The sequence below is a fragment of the Atta cephalotes genome (assembly GCF_000143395.1).
Source record: "Atta cephalotes unplaced genomic scaffold scaffold00004, whole genome shotgun sequence".
Lineage (NCBI taxonomy): Eukaryota > Metazoa > Arthropoda > Insecta > Hymenoptera > Formicidae > Atta > Atta cephalotes.
The window spans coordinates 3,085,301-3,105,956 of record NW_012130068.1 but is presented as its reverse complement, the minus strand read 5'-3'; the positions used below and the strand labels follow the sequence as shown (position 1 = coordinate 3,105,956).

General features: G+C 34.4%; 2 protein-coding genes across 2 annotated transcripts in view; both read left to right on the top strand.

Annotated features, from left to right (window-relative positions):
- The window catches only part of LOC105625924 (serine/threonine-protein phosphatase 2B catalytic subunit 2-like), a 160,370-nt gene that overhangs the window by 46,734 nt on the left and 92,980 nt on the right, over nt 1–20,656 (top strand). Inside the window, exon 2 of the mRNA XM_012207234.1 lies at nt 13,771–13,974. Coding sequence (XP_012062624.1) covers nt 13,771–13,974 — 204 coding nt within the window. The remainder of the gene's footprint in view (nt 1–13,770; nt 13,975–20,656) is intronic.
- LOC105625923 lies at nt 8,285–9,034 on the top strand. Its single transcript, XM_012207233.1, has 2 exons — nt 8,285–8,779; nt 8,843–9,034. The coding sequence occupies exons 1-2, from the start codon at nt 8,285–8,287 to the stop codon at nt 9,032–9,034; spliced, it is 687 nt and encodes a 228-aa protein (XP_012062623.1).

Genomic DNA, 20,656 nt, shown 5'->3' with positions numbered 1-20,656 from the left:
TATATATATATACCTAATGTTACCTGATCCATTACCATTATCTGGTAATGTTTTCGTTTCCGTTTTGCGCCATATATTGGCAACTATCCAGCTCGCCAGGTTTTCGGCTATGATCCTGTGATATTTGGGTGATGTGAGGGTAGTGTGTCCAGCTTGAAGCAAATTTCAGAATTTGCGTCGACTCAACAGTAACAAGATACAAATGTCGAAGTAGAAGAAAATCGCGATCTTGTAAAAAAAACAAAAAAGTAGGAAGAAAATTGGAGTCAAGAACGAGGCAAGTAAATTGGTTGAGCAAAGGATATCTAGCCAGCGGCGAAGTGTCTAACATCTCACGATACGTTTCCACCGAGTCTGCGTCTGTCTGTTTCTTGTCAATGGCTCACGGGCGCAGGTGCGCCGCTTAAGACTGTTGGAGTCCCCGCGGTAGTAGCGAAGGTAAACTCTATCCAGTACTCTGTCGTCGTATATATCCGTTTTGCTGTAGAGCGAGCGAGATGAGACGTGCGAGGCAGAGAGGTAGAGAGAGAAATAGCAGGGAAGGGAGAGAGAAAATGAGTGAGTGAGTGAGAGAGAGAGAGAGAGAGAGGGCTAGGCTACATGGCAAAGCATAGCGCAGCATAGGCAGCTATCGTGAGGTACGCGGATCAATATTCCGTCCGGTCCATCCTCTGACCCCATATATATCTTCTCTCTTTTCCTCTTACTTGCGTATCCCACCCACCGTTGTCGCTGCTGCCTCGTCTTTCTTTGCTTCTCTCGTTATATACCACCCTCGTCTCTCCTCGCCACATTGCTTTCTTCGCTTTTCACCACTCCACCTCAAATCCATGGCCCTCTAGGCGCCGCTACATTACAGCTGCTAAAGTGACGTCTCGGTTTTTGCTCTTCTTTTCTTCATTCTTTCTGCTTTTCTTTTTGTATTTATCAGAAACACGTAGGCTTGGTCGCGATTAATTTGTTTGTGGCTTTGGAGCCTGCCTTGTCTGGCACTTATTCTAATGATACAAAAACATGTTATTCATTTATTGATGATTTACTAAATAAAAAGACGAAGAGATTACGTTGTTTATTATATGGAGACTAATTGTGTCGCACGTTTTTCCTGAAGGAAATTTATTTTGTTTGAGTATAACAGTTCTAATATTTCTCGGCAATTGTCCATGCAAATTAAATGTTCTGAGATAACGGCTGGAGAGATTGCTAAATTATGATTACCAGAGAGTACAAATGTTAAAAGTTATGTATGAATCATAGATATTTCGTGATCCGTCCAACTGCGAAGTCTTGATCTTTTTGAAAGTGCTTCAAAGCCATTTTCTTTGCTTTTGTACACGCTACTAATCTTATGTCGCCTCGATGACCTATATATTCTCTCTATCTTAGTTTATTGCGTCTTTGCCCTCTCATTTCGTTTCTCCAAAAGAAACGATGCGACGCCATTGTCTCTTTTCTTTGGCATATTGACCATCGAGTCTACTTGGAATCTCGACCGCCAAACGATATTAAGGTGTTTCTTCGCTTTGATAAAGTGCCCCTTTTGTCTTTCTATTCGTTTCTATCTTTATTATCTTTATAATTTTTCCTTCTAGATATAGCTGTATATCTATAATAAAAAGTATACCGATGCTATAGCTTGTAATTCAACAGTTCAAATTATTGTTTGAACTTTTACTTTATACTTTTACTTTACTTGAACCAGAATTTTTTATCAAATACATATATATACACACACACACACACACACACATATTTAATAGGAAGATTTTATGTATGTATATTTACGCGCGCGCGCGCGCGCGCGCGCGTGTGTGTGTGTGTGTGTGTGTGTGTGTGTGCGTGTGTGTGTGTGAATATATGCATTTCTCTCACATCCGCGGTAATTTTTTTCCTCTGCTTCGCTGTCTTCGTGTCGGTTCGAATGGCCGCTTATCCATTCACGTCCATCGAGTCACCGTCAGCCCGCTACTTTCCTTTCGACGTATGCCTGGAAATGGCAGCTGTCGCATCCGCTGTCAATTATCGTGTCGCGGATTCTAAAAGGTTGGCTTTACAACCACATCGATTCCGGTTCGACATTGATCACTGCACATCTATAGGCTCCTTTTCTCGTTTCGTTTTTCTTCATGATCGGATTTGTAATAATAGGAACGAGATTACACCAAGTTTATTAACAAGAAAAAAAATTGACAAGATTGGCAGTGCTCAAAGTTTATTAATGATTTTCATGTCTTTACGCAAATACATCAGTATTTTGATATTAACCTTCAAACTCGATTATACTTCCATTCCATATTTTCCAGTGCAATGAGAGAAGCTATATCATCACAATATTGTGAATTTTTAATGTAATCTTTTCGAAAAAAAAAAATATATACAAAGATCAGTCGAATTAAATCCGAATTGTTAGAAGGAATTAGATTCAGATTCTCGCGATCATGATATAGATAGTATGGATGTCTTCGATCATTAATATTTAGTGCCCAAGTTTATCGAATTATTCCAAGTAGGTCGCGGAATTGGTTTTGGCATTCTCGGTTATTTAACAAGCCACTATCGGCTATAATGGAAAGATCTTACGCAAACAAGTTGTGAAAAAAAAAAGAAAAAAGATCGTTTTTTAATTCAATAATAATATCAAATTCGACATGATTAAATATGTCAAATTACAATTATGCCAAAGTACAGAACATAATTATCAGCGATATCTAGATATCATTCAATGTGTCGCGTTGAAGTCGCGCCACAAATATAATCGAGTGACATATTATATGTACGTATCCGTACGGCGTAAACATGGAATGACTCTTCGTCGTGTTTACATTAGGCGTTATTCTGAACAAAATCGAATTACCAATCACGCGGACGACAGTGTACGGAACCGACAGTGTACGGAAAATTTAGCGCGAACAGTCATTGTCGGAAACGTCACACGAGAAATGTCCGTTGCCGTGATTGGTAGATTTCAATCTACGAAGATTGCTTGCTGTAATTGGTAGATTCCTCGTTTGCGTCCAACTCGAATCCAACAGGAATCTAATAATTAGAGCTCGCGCGCGAATCAGACCTTAATGCGGAGATTCCTCCGCTTGATCTTTATGAAATCTACACTACAATCTAAATAATTGCTTCTATGATTCAGCTAATTCTGTCCTTAACCGTCCGTCGACAATGTTGGATTTTAAAGACATATATATTTGACTTTTTGATTGTGAATTCTGATAGATAAATTACATCTGTAAAAAAATAAGTAAAATCCAACCTCTATGATAATAAAAACTCGTTGATAAAGCTTTTACAAATATGTATGAACTCTTTCAGATTTTTATACAGTCTGGAATAATATAAAAATCTGTACTGAAGTTCAAAGCAGAATTTTGTATATTTCAAGATTACGTTTACATGGAATTTTTACTTATTTACGTTAAAGGAAAATACAATTTTTACTTTTTCGTGACCGTTCGTTTTATTACTATATTTTCTTCTGTGTTTTTTATATATTTTTCTTCATAGAAATCGAAAATTATCATAATAATAACAACGCTAAATTGATTTAAAATAAAGAATAAAATCTTCATTCACATCATTACGAAATCACTGTCAGTTATGCTTCAATTATTTCAAAACTAATTTAAAGTTGTTGATGTAATTCTGAATTAATTTTTAAAGGATTGATGCGTATGTGATAGCGATTTCGTAACGATGTGAATAAGAATTTTATTCTTTATTTCAATGTATCAATTTTTCTTTGAGTGTAGCGTTATACAATCTAGTACAACGATAAAGAACGTACGCTTCGATGAATCCATAGATTATTTAGATGACACGTAAAACATAGTTTACATAGTACATAGTTTACATAGTTTATATTGTAAATGTAGATATTTTATATTTTACGCGTGAATACACTGCTCTGATTCGAAGACTTTAGATCGCGAACGAAGATTAAAAATTTCAAATTGCTGCCAGAGGAACAAACACCATAGAGATACAAAAAGTATCCAATATACTTTCCATAGATATCTTTACAGTTATTACAAAATTATAAAAAATCGCATATTTTAGAAGTAGGACAAAGAATCGCGAATGGAATCTTACTTATATTTTTATTTAATAGAAAATCTTTAATCAAAATTTTTTTAGAGAAGAAAGAGTATCTCTTTTTTTAATTAATGATTCAGATGCACAAAAAAATAATTGCAGTCATTTGCAATGTAATGCGGAACGATAATAAACATCGGGCACACATTGTTCACGATCGTAATGAGATTCTAAAAGGATTACGCGTACCAATCGTTGCGTCATTGGTTGGGTTACGCTCAACACTTGTTCCATTGTACGAACTTCTATATTCCACTTTACATACTGCAGAAATTCCATGCAAACTGTTTGTATGCGTTTTCGATCCGGCGAAAGAAAACAAAATGTTCTAGTAATCCTTCTGCAATTTTGCATTCAATTAAAAATTCCGACACGCGAATACGCCTCAATTTCTGTTCGCGTAAATATTTTTTCTGAAAACCACTTCTTTATCGAAATACTTGGCGAATTGAATAGTTGAACGTCACATGCAAAACAGTCATTAATTGGAGGTGCTCTCTTCAAGCGCAGTAATATTCTCTGTTAATTTACAAAATTACAGAAAGCTTTCATATTTTCATTTCGCTCCAAATGTTTGCGCAAATGATCGACGCTATCATTTCACCATTTTGCGTTGATGGCAAATTGCTTGTTAGAGGCTTATTGTACAATAGTCGAGTTTGTAATTACGACAATAACATCGAATGTAATTACTCCGCTGTAAGTAATATCGTTCAGATACATTCGTAATATTCGCGATGTTAAATAAACACAGCCGTTTCGTCGTTTCCTATCGAGTTTGCGTGTGACATAGTTTCCTCTGTTCCTCTTTCACTCTGTCAAACACGTGGCAAGGCAATCACATTTGATTCTCGAATCCTGGAAATTAATATATCTCTTCGGCAAAGTTAATCAACATTAAAAGTGCATTCACTGTAACGGTCTATTAAAACGAAGTAAGCGAATGAATATTTCTTTTATTTCTTCTAGAAAACGACGATAAATAACCGATCTTTTATTATTTTTACGTTGAAGATCTTATTATTTTACAATGAAACAAAAAAGAATTATTACTGGCATCTAGAATATGAAGAATGAGAAGCTAAATAATAATGAGTAGTTTCTTTTATATAGTAACATTTTTCATGATATTATCACATGAAGTATACGAGATAAGATAGTATCCAGTGCTGATTATATAATCAACTTTAACGCATATTCAGCACTTAAAAATGTGAAATTTATATTAATATTTATACTTTTTCTATAAAAGTCCTAAAATCGTGTGTATATATATATATATATATATATATATATATATATATATATGAAACAGTTATGTGAATATCTTACATTTAATAACATTTTTAAGTTTATTTTTTTGTATTTTTGTATAGTTTATTGCATTTGTTGCTATTTATTATTGTTATAATATTCCAATATAAAAAAAATGATAGAAATTTCATTTTTTAAATAAATGCTTTAAATAATCCAGATTATTCAAAGTTTTATTGCAATTTATTGATTAGTTATTTTATAAATGAATAAAGTTGAAAAATAAACTTTATTTATTTATAAAATAACTAATCAGTGAATTGCAATAAAACTTTGCACAAATAATTTTGATTATTTAAAATATTTATATATTAAAAAATTGAAATCGTTATCGTATTTGAGTTAAAATATTATAAGAATAAAAAATAATAAGTAAACTATAAAAATTTATTGTTAAATAGTATGATGTTAGTCATACAGCTTTATAAGTATATAGTTTTAGTATTTATATTTATAGAAAGTATATGTAAATAATTATTACATTTTTACTTATAATCAATCCTAGCGCATTGTTTCACATATGAACAGTTGCTTAAGTAATAATTGAGCCGAATACACCAACTTTTAGGAGAGAAAGACTTCAACTGCACGGTCAGATATAATTGCGATCGCATATGCAATGAAGCAATGTACCGGAGTCGATTAGATTTGGCACTTTAATATCCAGTATCAAGACACTATACTGTGCAGCGTTGTTATACGATATTAAAGCAGTTCGTGGCGACATTATTTAGGAGGGAGAACTCGAGTAATTTAGGGCACGTAATTAATATCCTTGCGGTCGTACGTCTATATGTCTTGCCCATGTTGATCGCTATCCTCTTGCAGATACGCGACGTAAAAGCATTGTCTGTTATACATACGTATATACGTCGATATAAGTCTTGATTGAACGTTTCCCCCAGTTTTCGTGGCGACCGAGTTACCAGGTATCGACTTTCGGAACTATCGGTTACCCGAGCTTTTCCCTAGATTGAATATTCAAATTAGTTGTGTTCAAACCGCGGGGAATATATCGTTCTTCCGCTTAATTTCGAGCGTAATGCCATCGGTATCATGAGAGATCAAAGATCTCGAAAAAGTGGTTACCTTGCTCTTTTACGAGAGAGTTTCTTACTTTGTCCTCCGATCTCGGAATGCATTTATACTTCTTCCTTAGAGCTTCGTATCCGCTTACATCTCGCTGGATTATTCGCATAATCGCGCGTAGTGGATAAACTCTGCGGTGAAACGTTAAGACAAGTTAAGGAACGCTTTGCATTCTATCTGAATAGATAAATATCGAAATGCAATTACTCATTTCTTTTTATTCTTCGAGAATCTTATAAAAAGACTCTTTGAATCTAAATTTAACGACAAACGACGCACTTACACATAGATAATGAAAAATATTATATGAATATATATTGAGAGAATAGCATTATTTTTTTATAATAAATTTTAAAACTAGAAGTATTATATACTTTGACCAGGTGAATTAGTTATTCGAATAGTAAGTGTAATGATCATCAACATTGTGAAAATAGATAGAAGTAGAGTTGCTTCCGAGATGGATTATTTGTTTTCTATCGCATCGGTTTTTGTGCACACGAGAACTGTATGATGAGTGTGTTTATAGGGAGAAAGAACTGAGCTTCTCATTGGCGAACGAATACTGGGAATGAATACTAGAAAATGATCAAAGGCTAGAGATGTTACAATAAACAGTCATTAAAATAAAGAAATTCGAATTCGAAATATCATTGGACTCTTTAATGCTTAACAGCACATAGTCTTACATTGTTTTTTATTAATTTTCAGTTGTATTTACGAATGTCTGATTGCAAAACATAAAATAATGATATTAATCTCAATTTTTGTATATAATTATTGAGGATGATTTATGTAAAGTTGCATTGCGATGCATAGATTAGTTGTTAAGAAAATAAACAAAATTTATTTATTTGTTTATTTACATAACAATTAATTTCTACATCGCAATGAAACTTTGCATAAATCATTCTGAATACTTCAAACATTTTGACAAAGAATTGACATTTTGATATTTTTTATTTTTTCAATTTTAAGTATTATGACAAAAAATAAAAAAAGAATAACAGATAAAGTAAATAAACTATAAAAATATTGTTCAATAACAGTATATTAATACATTGTAAAAATGTATGATACATGCTTAATAATCTCATGTTAAATAATCTTTTTCTTATGCATTTCCATTTAATTATTAATGTTACAATACTTCTTGTGAAACGTGAAGATGCCAGTTGTTTTATTTTATTTTATTTTGAATGTATGAAATACAAGATAGCAACAAATCTCAGCAAACTTAATCAAAATAAGCAACTCGTCTAATAGCCCAGAATTTTTCTCGATTTAATCTTTCTCTCGAGCTTAATTTTTTTGATTTACTGTTTCAATTTTTCCATGCCCTCTAGTCTAATGAAGCAATAAAACCGAACGAAATAAAAACGAAAAAATGTTAAGGAATCAGTTAGGGAATCAATCAATCGCGATCGAGCATTCTCGAAAGTAAATTAAACTAGATGGCAATAGTGAATTTATATTTTCTTTATGTAGTTAATAGAAGTTCTTTATAGTTGATATACATGTTTGCCCTTTGGCAGTACTGCTGTAGCTATTTCAAGTATCATTATGTGTATTTAAGTCCTATAAAACGAAAAGCAAGTTTGAAAAATTTTAACGTTCCAATTCTTATCTACGACTTAAGGTGAGGCAAACACATATTATTTATTTTCTCTATATGATTAAAAAAGTAGAACATAAATGAAAAGCACATGTTTTATCAGGATTACTTTGATTAAATTGAAATCTTTGAAAAATTTCTCCATTTTATGATTTCTTATTTGCAATGAGTGACTATTATCGTTCAGTGATTGACCATTTATTGGAATCTAAAAACGAGGCTAAAATGAGGTCCGAAAAAGACAAAAGTGAACAAGATAACTCGCAAATATCCACTCCGTCGTGCGTCTCGAAGATGGATTATACATTGCCGAAATATCAGAATAATGTAAGTCCTGCGATTGACAAGATCATGCGAATGATGAACATGCCAAGTTTGATAACGTCTGAGGACTCGTCCAGCGACTTGCTGACATCGAAGAATTGCATTCCCTCTAATTTTTATTGTGGCGATAATGAAAACGTCATAATTCCTATCACAGTTAAAGAATGTTTGGATATATGCTTCTCGAGTCCGAAGCCGTTCGTCAGTACTTTTAAAAAATATAGCACAGTGAAGGATCGCATGTACTCGTTGTTCCAGGATGCACAGAAACCGCAATCGCAAGAAATGACCGAACCGCTTCCGAATGGCGAATCAGAGAATCCTTCAGATTACGAGGTAAAATAGAATGCCGCGATATATTATGACTGAAAAAGATGATGAAACAATAAATATGTATAGGAGAAAATCTATGTATCCGAGGTGACTTTCTTACTAATGGCGTCCAACAGGAATCAAAGAATGAGGGACAATATGTTTCAACGAATCATACCATCACGAACTAATTCTAGAGATAGCGGTTTTAGTGAACTTATGGAATTCGTGGAAGAGACTCGAGAAAAAAATCATGAAGATGATCGTGACTGGCAATAGCCTACTGCGTTGTCTCTTATTTTATACTTTTATGAATACAATTATGACTCTTTGCTTAATTCTTAATATTTATCCTATTACACAACGTATATAATCCATATTTTCATGTGTATCTATTTGGAATTTTTATTGTGCGCTTATAACTTTATTTATGTCGGCGTTCATTGTTTATGGATTCTGTTACATTATTCTTTTTCGTGCTAATATAATTTTAAATAAAACGTTTTATGAATTATACATTTAACTAATACTTTTTCAATTTAATAATTTAAATAATAATTTAATCTTTAATCATATTTGATCTTAAAACAATTTCACTTATAGTGCATTAATAGCCTCTCTCTTGACAAATTTTTGGATCCAATGTTTTAAGCACAATTAAAAAGTATAGGCAATAGGAATGAAAAATAAGAGATTTTTTATCTATCAGAAACCGTATATATACCAGAGAAAAATACATGAAATCTCTTCATATTCTCTCCTATTGTCCGTATTTATCAATTTTGTATATCTCAAGTCTCAGGTTTTATTAATCACTGATCTTTTTGCGAAAGAATATATCGCTCATTTGCTACGACAGTGACATAACTAAAAAATCGTTATAAAAAAGAATGGAACTTAAAAAAATACTTTAAAATATACTCTTATTTCTTTTTCTTCTACAATCAATTAATACATAAAAAATACATTTCAAAATTAATATTACAAAATTTTAATAATTTAGAATATTCATTTTCTTGAAAATTTTCTTTTTTGAATTACGTTATGAATTATTGCAGCAAATAAATGACATATGAAATTTGTTCGATCGATTTTGGTTTAACAAGACAACTGACAAGATAGATACAATCACGTTTTATATTGTGGCGCGTTTCGGGAGCTTCAGGATATGTCGCCACCTCCTGGTACAAGCGAGCGCTTATATCGATTGTATCGATTATGTTGTTCAATTAGGTGGATTTCTGCGATTTCAATGTCGCAACGAGAATCGTTCAACTTTCAGTCCGAGGATCCCCATTTTATTCGCGAAAATCGATTTTTATCGATACGAGAAGATTTCTACATATTGTATGCTTGACAAGAAATTTTGCGACCGTCCTGTTTTCAACATGTCCGACAAAGAACAGGATATTCGTACACCTGACAGTGCACGTGATAATCTATACTTTTCTCCTGAGACTGTGTTTTTTGCTACCAATTCATCGCCGAACGCATCTCTGACATCGACAAGTGATCTCGATAATGATCGGCAGGAAGTAGATAAGACGTTATACTTTACGCCAAAATTCGAGAGGTTTCTACAGTGGAGGCAAATGGACCGTTCTCTGAATAATTCTTTTACACCTGTACTCAAGATGTGCAATGAGGACACGACGCATGATGAGGAAGCGTGCTCATCATGCGATGAATCATTGATCGAGAAAATAGGTATGCTCAACTAGTCCACATCGAGATACCCACGCGCCTTCATCTGAACATCCACAAAGGTAGACGCGATTCAAACGGATGTGAAACTCCAAGAGAAGAGACGTCTGTGAAGTAATACCTCCGTTGAGGCTTCCACAGGTTTTCTTCGAGGAAATTACGTAGTTTACGGATTAATGTGTCTTGAGACATTGTTAAGTACCATTGTTTGACGAACATTGCACTTCACTTTATCAGAGCGAAAAGTAACCTGATTGTTTCTCGTCCTGATGAAGTGAACTACAATATTCATGAAACGTGAGCATTTAACCCTCCGTCGGCAACTGGGGTCTTTAATGTTATCGTCGATATTTTGATTATAAATTCTGATAGTAAATTCTTCAGTAAATTTAAATCTGTAAAAGGTAAGTAAAATATAATTCTTCTATGATGGTAAAAATATATTAAAGTTGGACAAGTATATCAAAATTTTTTCAATTTTTCATATAATAATCCGGAACAATAAAAAAATTTGCTCTTTTCGAAGATCCTTAACGAGCCATGTTGCCGGTAGAGGGTTGAATGTCAACTTGAACATTGCAGTTTATTTTATTAGAATAAGAAGTAATCTGGTTACTTCTCGATCTGATAAAGTGAACTGTAATGTTCACGAAACGTTAGTATTTAACAATGTATCAAGAATCTGTATTTCTTTGAATGCCTGTGAAAATCTCTTGTAATATCTTCGCCGACGTTTCTTATTTGGGAAAGAGAGAGCGGGCTTTCTACGTTCATCAGAATCGCGTTCGCTCTTCTGGACGAACGTTTAGATGAACGCACGCGATAAATATTAGCACAAAGTTCGCACACTAAAACACCTGGCGAATGCAGAGAAACTGCGGATTGTCGACTGCAACTTACACGAAATCTCAGCGGGGGACAAGACGAAGGACGAGTTGACATCCGATTATTCGACCATGGAAGCGATCGTCCAGGACAACGACGGTTCGTCGTCGAAGGTGACGTCCGACAGTTCGATCGATCAGTTTCCGCCGCGAGGGACGAAACAAAGCGACCGTCCGGATCGAGAAGAGACGATCGTCGATTCTGCAGTGGAGGCTGGTAATCCCGGGAATGTGGAATCGACTCGCTTGGCAGATCACCCGACGACGTCATTCGATCACTCGAGCGCCATTGAGAATGGCAAGAAAACAGATACATTTGACGATTTATACAATCGAAACGCCAAGTTGACTCAATGTTATATAGAACAAATGATGACCAAGCAGCAGAGTAGCGGTTGCTTTGGGAGTCATTGGTCGAGAAAGTTCATGAACATGTCGACGTTGTGTCGATCGCCTCAACGATCGAAAAAATCTAAAGAAACGGAGCATCACTGCGGTGTAAAAAGGAATTCACCAGTGCAAAAGAAAAATCCCGTTATGGAATGGAAAAATCCCATTAAGTTACGCCCTTCGATGGATACTTCAAGAAGACAGGCCCAAATACGCGAAAGACACAGACCAGGTAAATGCGTTTCACCTTGGCGGGAAATGTTCGATCGATGATCGTAGCGTGCCGCGTAACAATAATAAACGATTTCAACCTTGAGTGTCATACGTTTTTGCATCGGCTTGGCCGACGTTGCGAGATATTGTTCGCAGTGGTGCCTCGTTGTCGCCCACCTGTTACCTATTCTTTCGTAAATCGTTATCGATCCATGTGAATTGAAATATCTAATTTTTACTTATGCGTTGTTTTTACATGTGTCTGACATAGATAAGGCAAAATATTTTTAAAATAACAGCCAAAAGGAAGAGAGAAAGAAAAGATGAGGCGAAATAGTAATTTATAGTCGACGTTAGTAATCGGTTATATCAGCGTTTTTTAACCTATTTCAATTCCACATTAAATAACGAACCAAATTTATCAAAGTATATCATTCAATTTATCAATGTACGTCAAAGTATATCAAGGTATATACGCTTCAACGCTCAACATAAATCTTTTATCGGATACTGCCAATATTAAAAAAATAAAAAGTAAAATTGTAAGTTTTTATTTTTAACTTTATTGTTTTAAAAGTGATTTTATTGCAATATCACTTTGATTATAATAAAAGTAAATGCAGTATATAATTTTCATAATTTTTAAAATATTTTTTACTTCGCACTTTATTCGCTTTTTTTTATTTATTTCTAAATTTTCCCTTCTCTTTGTCTTCTTTAAAATTGTCACAGCGCACTTCGAAAGCGGTACTCCGGTTGAAAAATTCTGGATTACACTAAAGACGTTACTCGAAGTATTTTGCTTGAAAGTCTTAAAGCTTTCTCGAGAAGTATTATAATTGCTTTTGAACTCGTTACACTACCGCAAGGCAGTCCACAATGAACGGAAAGGAATTTGGTTTTTTTCACTATCTGTTGTTTTCTCAGCTGCTACCTTCGGGCACTTAAGTAAAGATAAATCGCGCATTATGTATGCGCGATAGGCGCGATTAATGATTTTACGTTGCGTAATCGTCTTGAACGTCGTAAATGAGTAGTAGTAAAGTTAGTAGTAGAGTTGGCGTTACGCAAACATCTTGCGTAATTATTCGAAAATTAAACGTACATTTTTATCGCATATCGCTCACTAAATCTCAAAACTTTCTTTCGCCCATGCTTTTCCGCAACATCACAAAAATGCAAATGCAAAGTGAAGCAAATGGAGCATGCACCAGAGCGTATTTCACACTATCATGCAGCGAGAAAATGAAAATGCGCGATTCTGATATCCGCTACGTAATTCTTGAACGCCAACCGCGATTTAAAAGCGAGCATGAGAAGACTCGAAATCGTAAATCACGGGCACCCGCGTGGGTACGAAACATAAAGGAAAAACAAGATTATGTGCCTTAGCTTCATGTACATACTCATTAATTTTTACGAGGTGGGGAATGTAGCGCTTCGTTTCGAGCATAAAGTCGTTTGATCAATATTTAGGCACAATCGTCGTGTGTATATACGCTGATTTATTCTATGAATCACTTTGTAGCGCCGCTCATATCTCATAAATAAGAACATTTAATTGTCACTTGGGATTACAGCGAGCGGCTCAACTGTAATTAATGTCATTGCCGTGCAAGATCAGGAGATAATCTGCTGCTCTTATGCAAAGGCTTACTCGGCGAAGAGAAATTTACAAAAATATTTTAAAACATTTTTCAAGCGATTACTGACACTCTGTGTATTTAATAATTTTTTTGAAAAAAAATAGCTTCAGAATATTTTATATGTTTATATTTTTTTATGTACACTTTTTCCACCGTAAATAATTCGTTTTGTCAACAGATGTCCCGTTTCCACCGTCGCACAAAATGACAGTGGCAGAAGTCTTCGATGAACGAACAGGATCCCCGCGGCCGGAGGTCCTCAAGCAACACTTTATCCTCGAAGGTAGAATTGACGAGGCTGCGGCTCTTCGTATAATTAATGATGGAGCCGCCCTTCTACGCTCGGAGAAGACTATGATAGACATCGAGGCTCCGGTCACCGGTGAGTCAAAATCCAACTTTTGTTAAATCTCAATTTAAACTACGCACGGTTGGGTCATTCGTATTCTGTGCATTTTTTTGCTATTACTAATATAACAGTTTTCTTTTGAAATGTTTTTTTAATCCCTGTCGGCGATGTTGGATTTTAAAAGCACAATACATTTTTTTATTATAAATTCTGACAGAAGTTTTAGGTTGAAAATAGTTAAATCAGAAGGGTCTGATCTTATTAATCAGAATTCTGGTTATCTCGACTAGAATTAAATAGATTTAATCAACAAATTCTAACGTGTCTATTTTTAATCATTAGAATTCCAATTAATGCAATCAGACTCTTTCTAATTTGATAAAAAATCTATAAAAAAATAAGTAAAATACGACTTCTAGGATAATAAAAATTCATTGTGTGTAAGAATTTTTCACATTTTTATACACTCTGGGACAATATAAAAATTTCTCGAAAAATTTGTTGAAGACCTAATTGTAAACAAAGGGTAAAAATTTTACACTGCCAATGACCTAATATACAATCTTACAAATACTTTTTAAAGATGTTAAAAGTATATATAAGAATACTTAATAATTTTTTATGTATTTGTAAAAGTAATGAAAATTAACCCAGACACGAATGATACAGCGTGTGTAATAAAGGGCCCGAAGATCGTGTGTACTAAGAATTAAATTTTAGACTTTGGTCAAACTAACTGACGGCAACTTGCGATCGTTGAGAGAACGATTCCAGCGATTCTGGACGATATATGTTTGACTGTCAAGGCCGCCTTAATTAATTGGATATAAGATATTCACACCTTAATTGAAATCGAAAATTCGGTTCCCTTCCCTCTCCCTCCCCCTCTTCGCCTTCTCGTTTGATCCTCGCCGCTCCTTGATCAATTATCCTTGAATTAAGTTCGTCGCGACGGCCTCCTTTATGGCATGTCCGCTGATTGTTCTGGAAGTGCAGAATAGGAGAACGTAATAAATCCCACCCTCGGCTACTTCGGATCGATTCAGTTTCTATTTCCTTCTACTATTCCCTTCTGCTGCTCGCCGTCATCCTTTTACGCACGTATCATTGACAGTTATTACTTTCCACGTCGCCGCAATACAATTTTCATTAGTGAGATTAAATGGGCCATATATATATTCGCATTACTTACTTCACATTAGGTCTTTTCGAAAAATTTCATTGGTTTATTACGGAGTTGCCTTTAAAACGTCGAAAAATACTGATACTTGATCTGTGAGAAAGCGAAAGATGGAAAGAGCGAAAAGTTTCGCATAAAATAATATTTTCCACGACGTCTAATTTGTTTTTAATTGACAGGATAATTGAATGTTGAAATCACGATAATCGGGGAGCTGCAAAGTATCGGCTTAATTTAAGACTCTAATCGTTATGAACGTCTTCGATAATAGACAGATAATTAACATAAATTACAATTAATTACTACGGATATAGAAACGGCTACTGCTTTTATTTATTTACTCGTTTACTTGAGAACACATTTCTTCTGCGGTGAAAAAATACAGCCTTCGATAACATCTATCAAATCAATATGTGTCGCGTGCACGCGAGCGTTCGTGGCAGCCGCATGCTGCTGCAGCATATTTTTCGCGCATATGCTCGTCGCATCGGAATCGATGGTCAGCGAATTGGCCTTAAATTTATTTCACGTCGATCGAAGCAACCGGCGAAATCGGTCATCCCTCTTCTCCGTTCGTTTCGCATGCTTTTTCACTCCTTCGGTGTCCGCCGCGCCATCCGTCGTCCGTGCGTCTCATGCATCCTCCCGCGGTGTAATTCATCTTCTACCCGATCCTAGCTGCAACCACCCTGCGTCCTGGCCACGATGCGGATTCGCATTCGACGACCAGACGCCTGGCGCACTGCAATTTCTCTCTGTCGGATCCGTATTCTTCTTTTTCTTCCTCTTCTAACACTCGAGCGACACACGTGAGCTAAAAGCAAGTCGGGAAAGCGGCTTCCGGTATCGACTATTATCTACGACAAAGCGGTGACAGGTCGGGAGAGGCAATATCTATTAGACACATTCTCAGATCGCTTCGAATTCCCTCGACAATCTCGGGATTTATGGGAATTTGGTCGAGAGAAGAGGTACGGGTCGATGACGACGTTCTGCGAAATTCCGCCTACCTCGAGCTTCGTTAGTCCACTTGATGAACTGCTGCGTATACTGGAAAGACGGAGGAGTTTTAATTCAGGGAGAAAAGGAAATGCGAGGCGCGCTGACCTATCGGAAAATTAATTAATGGTTACCACGTGCCTCGCATGAAAAATTGATATGCATATGAAATTATTTACTAAAAGATGTTCTTAAAATTCTTGTGTTATTCTAAAAATTATTATGTTATTATCTTGAGAAATGGAAGCATATAATTCTTTTTTAGAATTTCGATTGACAAATTCCTTTTATGTGTGTCTTGTATAAAAGATTGATACACACATTTTTGAAATTTATTTGCTACTGAAAAGACTGTTCTTAAGTGTATTATTATCTTAAAAAAAGGGAGCTTATACTTTTTTTTTAATTTCAGTTGATGTGTTTTATTTTCAATTGCTCCGCGATTGCGTAATTAATGGGCGTATCTAATGATTTTTATTAAGCGTAACATCTCGTATTGATGGTGAAGAGGATCAAATTGCGATTGGATAATTGGGAGGACAGAAAGCACATTGGAGTCTTCTTTTGAAGCGACGGGTTTCTTTTCTGTCGTACGACTTCGCGACGCGTTGCTTTGATCAACATATAAACCCTCAATTGTTCTCAATCACTGAGCTAAATCCTCACACGAATAAGTTGTTCATAAAACGAGGTCAATACAATGACAATTTATCGCTTATATCTTTTGGGTTGTATTATATTATATATTAAAAATACATATTATATTTTAATAATTGAGTTATGTAATTTGAATTACGGTTTTTGATTATTAATAAACTTGGACCTTTCGAAGTAATTGTATAATTTTAACTGTTATTAAATTGAATCAAAATTGAAGTTAGCTTACATATAGTAATATTCTCGCACTGTTAATTAATTAATAAAATACGTCCCAAATATGTATTTAGGACTGTTTAATCTTGTTAAATTTTTGCTTTCAAATTTTATTTATTACATTTTCTGTAATTGAACTAGTATATATTTTTGAAACTTAAAATGAAATAGATTTGACATTTGGCAAAAGCAAGAAAGAAAGTTCTAGTGCAGAAATAAAAAAAAACGAAACATATTGCACATGCTTCTAATTTAGGATTAAAACCAAATCTCTGATCGCACTTTTTGCGTGAGTAATGACTAAATTAGTATAACTACATTCTAAACTTGAACAATGAAAGTAATATCTTACAGACTTAGAATTAAAAGATTTTCTTTTTTTTACATTCGTGATAACAGAAAAGTAGCAGGATGTACGTGTAATAAACCGAGATTAGAGCTAACCTGCGTTATTAAAATTTCTTATAAAGAATTTCTTTTCAGATGGTCCGCGGCCTTCATAAACGAACTTCCCAGATATTCAAATTAATGATAATGAGTTGCTCGAATGTTAGCCGAATAGAATCTCCATCAGCGATTAGTGCATTTCTTTGCGTCGTGAAAGAACAGCCATTTTTACGTCGATAGAGCGAAGTGGCTCGTTTTAGCTCATGTCGCTCTTTTCTCTTTCTTTCTCGCTAACGTTATAAGCTGGTTGGAGCAGCGCGTTACGATAATCGCTTCGACATTGCATTAATATTCTTTCCTTTTTTTTCGCTTCTGCAAATTTTTTCTTCCAGAAATGAGTTCTTTCGTTACGCGCGCTCGTAAAGCTTTACTATCTTCGCGTTCACGTTTTGCCTCTGCGAAATAAAAGAAGTAGCGATCGGAAGGTTATCGTCGGTCCTGAAAGTTAATGCTGATCGTTAAGGAAAGAAACGTTACCTTACGATGAAAAAAAATATGCAATCTAAAATGGCTTTCTTTTAACGCGATTTATGTTTAAACATAACATGTTCATTTTATTGAACGTAGTTCCATATTTAACGTTAAATATTAATAAAAATGATAATAAACACGAGTTTTCTCTTTTATCATTTAACTTTCTATATTTATTTTTATGACTTGAAAGCTCAGTTTTTTATTGTCTATAAAACTTATGATTTAAACTTAATCTCATTTAACTTATAACGATTATTGTGTAACAATATTATGTAACAATATGTCTCTAAGCTATGATTAATCACTATATTGGCAATTTTATTACTTTAAAAGTTATCTATTTATTACAAAACAAATCAGTTTGGTGAACTGTAGCTAGAAAAACGTAATTTTTACGTTATTATCGTCAAGTATTAAGTTAACCAGAAAAACCGGGTCTAATGCTCGTTTTCATTAAAGGTAGTTTAACTTTAATATCGGTTTAACTAACTCTTTATCTTTTTCTAGTTCTAAGATTAGAAAAAGCTGAAGAGTAAATTGAATCGAGATTAAATTTAATCTCTACTAATAAAAATGGACATAAGTGTGGGTAAGAGAACAACAGATGAAATATTTCAGATGCTTGCACTGTGCGTTTTTTTGCAATGAAACTGAATTTAGTTTGCTTATAATGATTTTCTGTTTGTTCGCTAAGCGACTCAACCAAGATTGGCCGAGTATCATTTTGCTTGAAGCTCCACTTAAATAAAGATTTAATTTCGGTAACTCAAACATTACCGAATCATTTGATTGCTGCTCGTTTTGATACGATTATAAATTTGTACTCAATCGGAAATTTACACTTTTAAATATGAAAAGATTATATTAAAACTAGTTTTTTAAATTAAACAGTATTATGTTATTGTTAATTTTTAAATGTGAAAAAATATTATTTTTAATATAAAATATGTGATTAAAAAACTACTAATCACTAACCCATTTTTATGACCGAATTGTTTTGTTTCAAAATAAACAGATTCACATTAACATATCTATTTAATAAATAATAAATAATAAATTTTGGTTAACACGTTTTATTAGTTAAATTCATAACTCCATTGTTTTAATTCTAATTAAATTAATGTATTGAGTAATGTGTTGACTTACAGAAACTCGAGAGAAACGGTTTTGTTGAACTATCTAAAAATTTATCTAGATACAGGTCTGAAAGTTACTTTGTTTGGATCAAAATAATTATGCAAAATGCTTAAACTGGTTGTTAAAATGTTAAAACTTTTTTTGCTACATTGTTATCAATATAGCAAGTGTTTTACATAAATTTTTTATGCGCCAACAAAATTATTTTTATCTGTGTTTAGCTAAATTTTTAGATACTTTAGCAAAACCATTCTTCATGAATGATTCAAAAGAACTTGGGTATAATATATTATGAATTTAACAATATAATTCGCTTTGTTAAAATCGGGCGTTTCGATCAGTTATCTATAGAAAAAAATGGAACATTCCGAGTCAAAGTTTATCGACATCGAGAAAATTAACTCTCGCGTAAAATTTTTCCTTTTTTTTTTATTTTTCGTGCTCTCGACATGGAAAATCGAGATCGCGACACTCGAGACTTGAAAGGGAATATAGTCGTTATATTCAACGACGCGCTATCTTAATTGTCTTCCTGCCTTGTCGCAGCAAAATTGATATGGAGCCGGAAACATGATTACGCGAGCGTTGTGTTGATCGAACTCGGTTACTAACGGGTGTGTGTAGGAGCATAAATTATTCATACAAGTGCGAATAACGCGGGGGAGAAGAAGAGAAGCGGCAAGTACGAGACGGAACACAGTGGCAATATTGTTTGACGTTTCTATAAAGTATCCTAAAAAGTATTAAATGTTTATCGTCTGTCGGCGCTGCTACATCGATGTTGTCCTTCTAAATATTGAACTCTTTGTCGATAACCGGATGGAAACAGAGATGTATGCGATATAAATATATAATATAATATATATATATATATATATATATATATATATTAGGTGTAGAACTTTGCTTCCGCCGTTTTCTTATAAATGGCTTTAACGGTAAGTGGTGGTCGAAATAAATAGATCATAGACGTCATACAATAAACTTGGGCATCTGTCAACATAACCCCATAGAAACATTAGTCGATTTGTGTCTGCATCATAAAGTTATTCTCGATTGAAAATGTCAGTTTACGAGCCAAATTCTCGTCATTTACGGGAGGTTTTAATTTTTTGCTTCAATATGAAGAAATCTGCGGCTGAGGCTCATCGAATGTTCTCAAATACTTATGGTGAGGTCGCTATTAGTGAAAGAACGTGAGTGGTTTCAACGCTTCAAGAACGTTGACGTCCAAGGTCATGCTCTGTATTTGGTGGGACCAGCTCGGCATAGTATATTATGAACTGTTAAAACCGACTGAAACAATCACAGGCGATCAGTATCGAATGCAATTGATGCGTTTGAGCCGAACATTGAAAGACAAACGGCCGCAATACAACGAAAGACACGATAAAGTGATTTTGCAGCATGACAATGTTCGACCCCATGTTGCGAAAGTGGTCAAGACATACTTGAAAACGTTGAAATGGGAAGTCCTACCCCACCCGCCGTATTCTCCAGACGTTGCTCCCTCTGACTATCACTTGTTTCGATTAATGGCACACGGCCTGGCTGACCAGCACTTCCGGTCTTATGAAGAAGTAAAAAATTGGATCGATTCGTGGA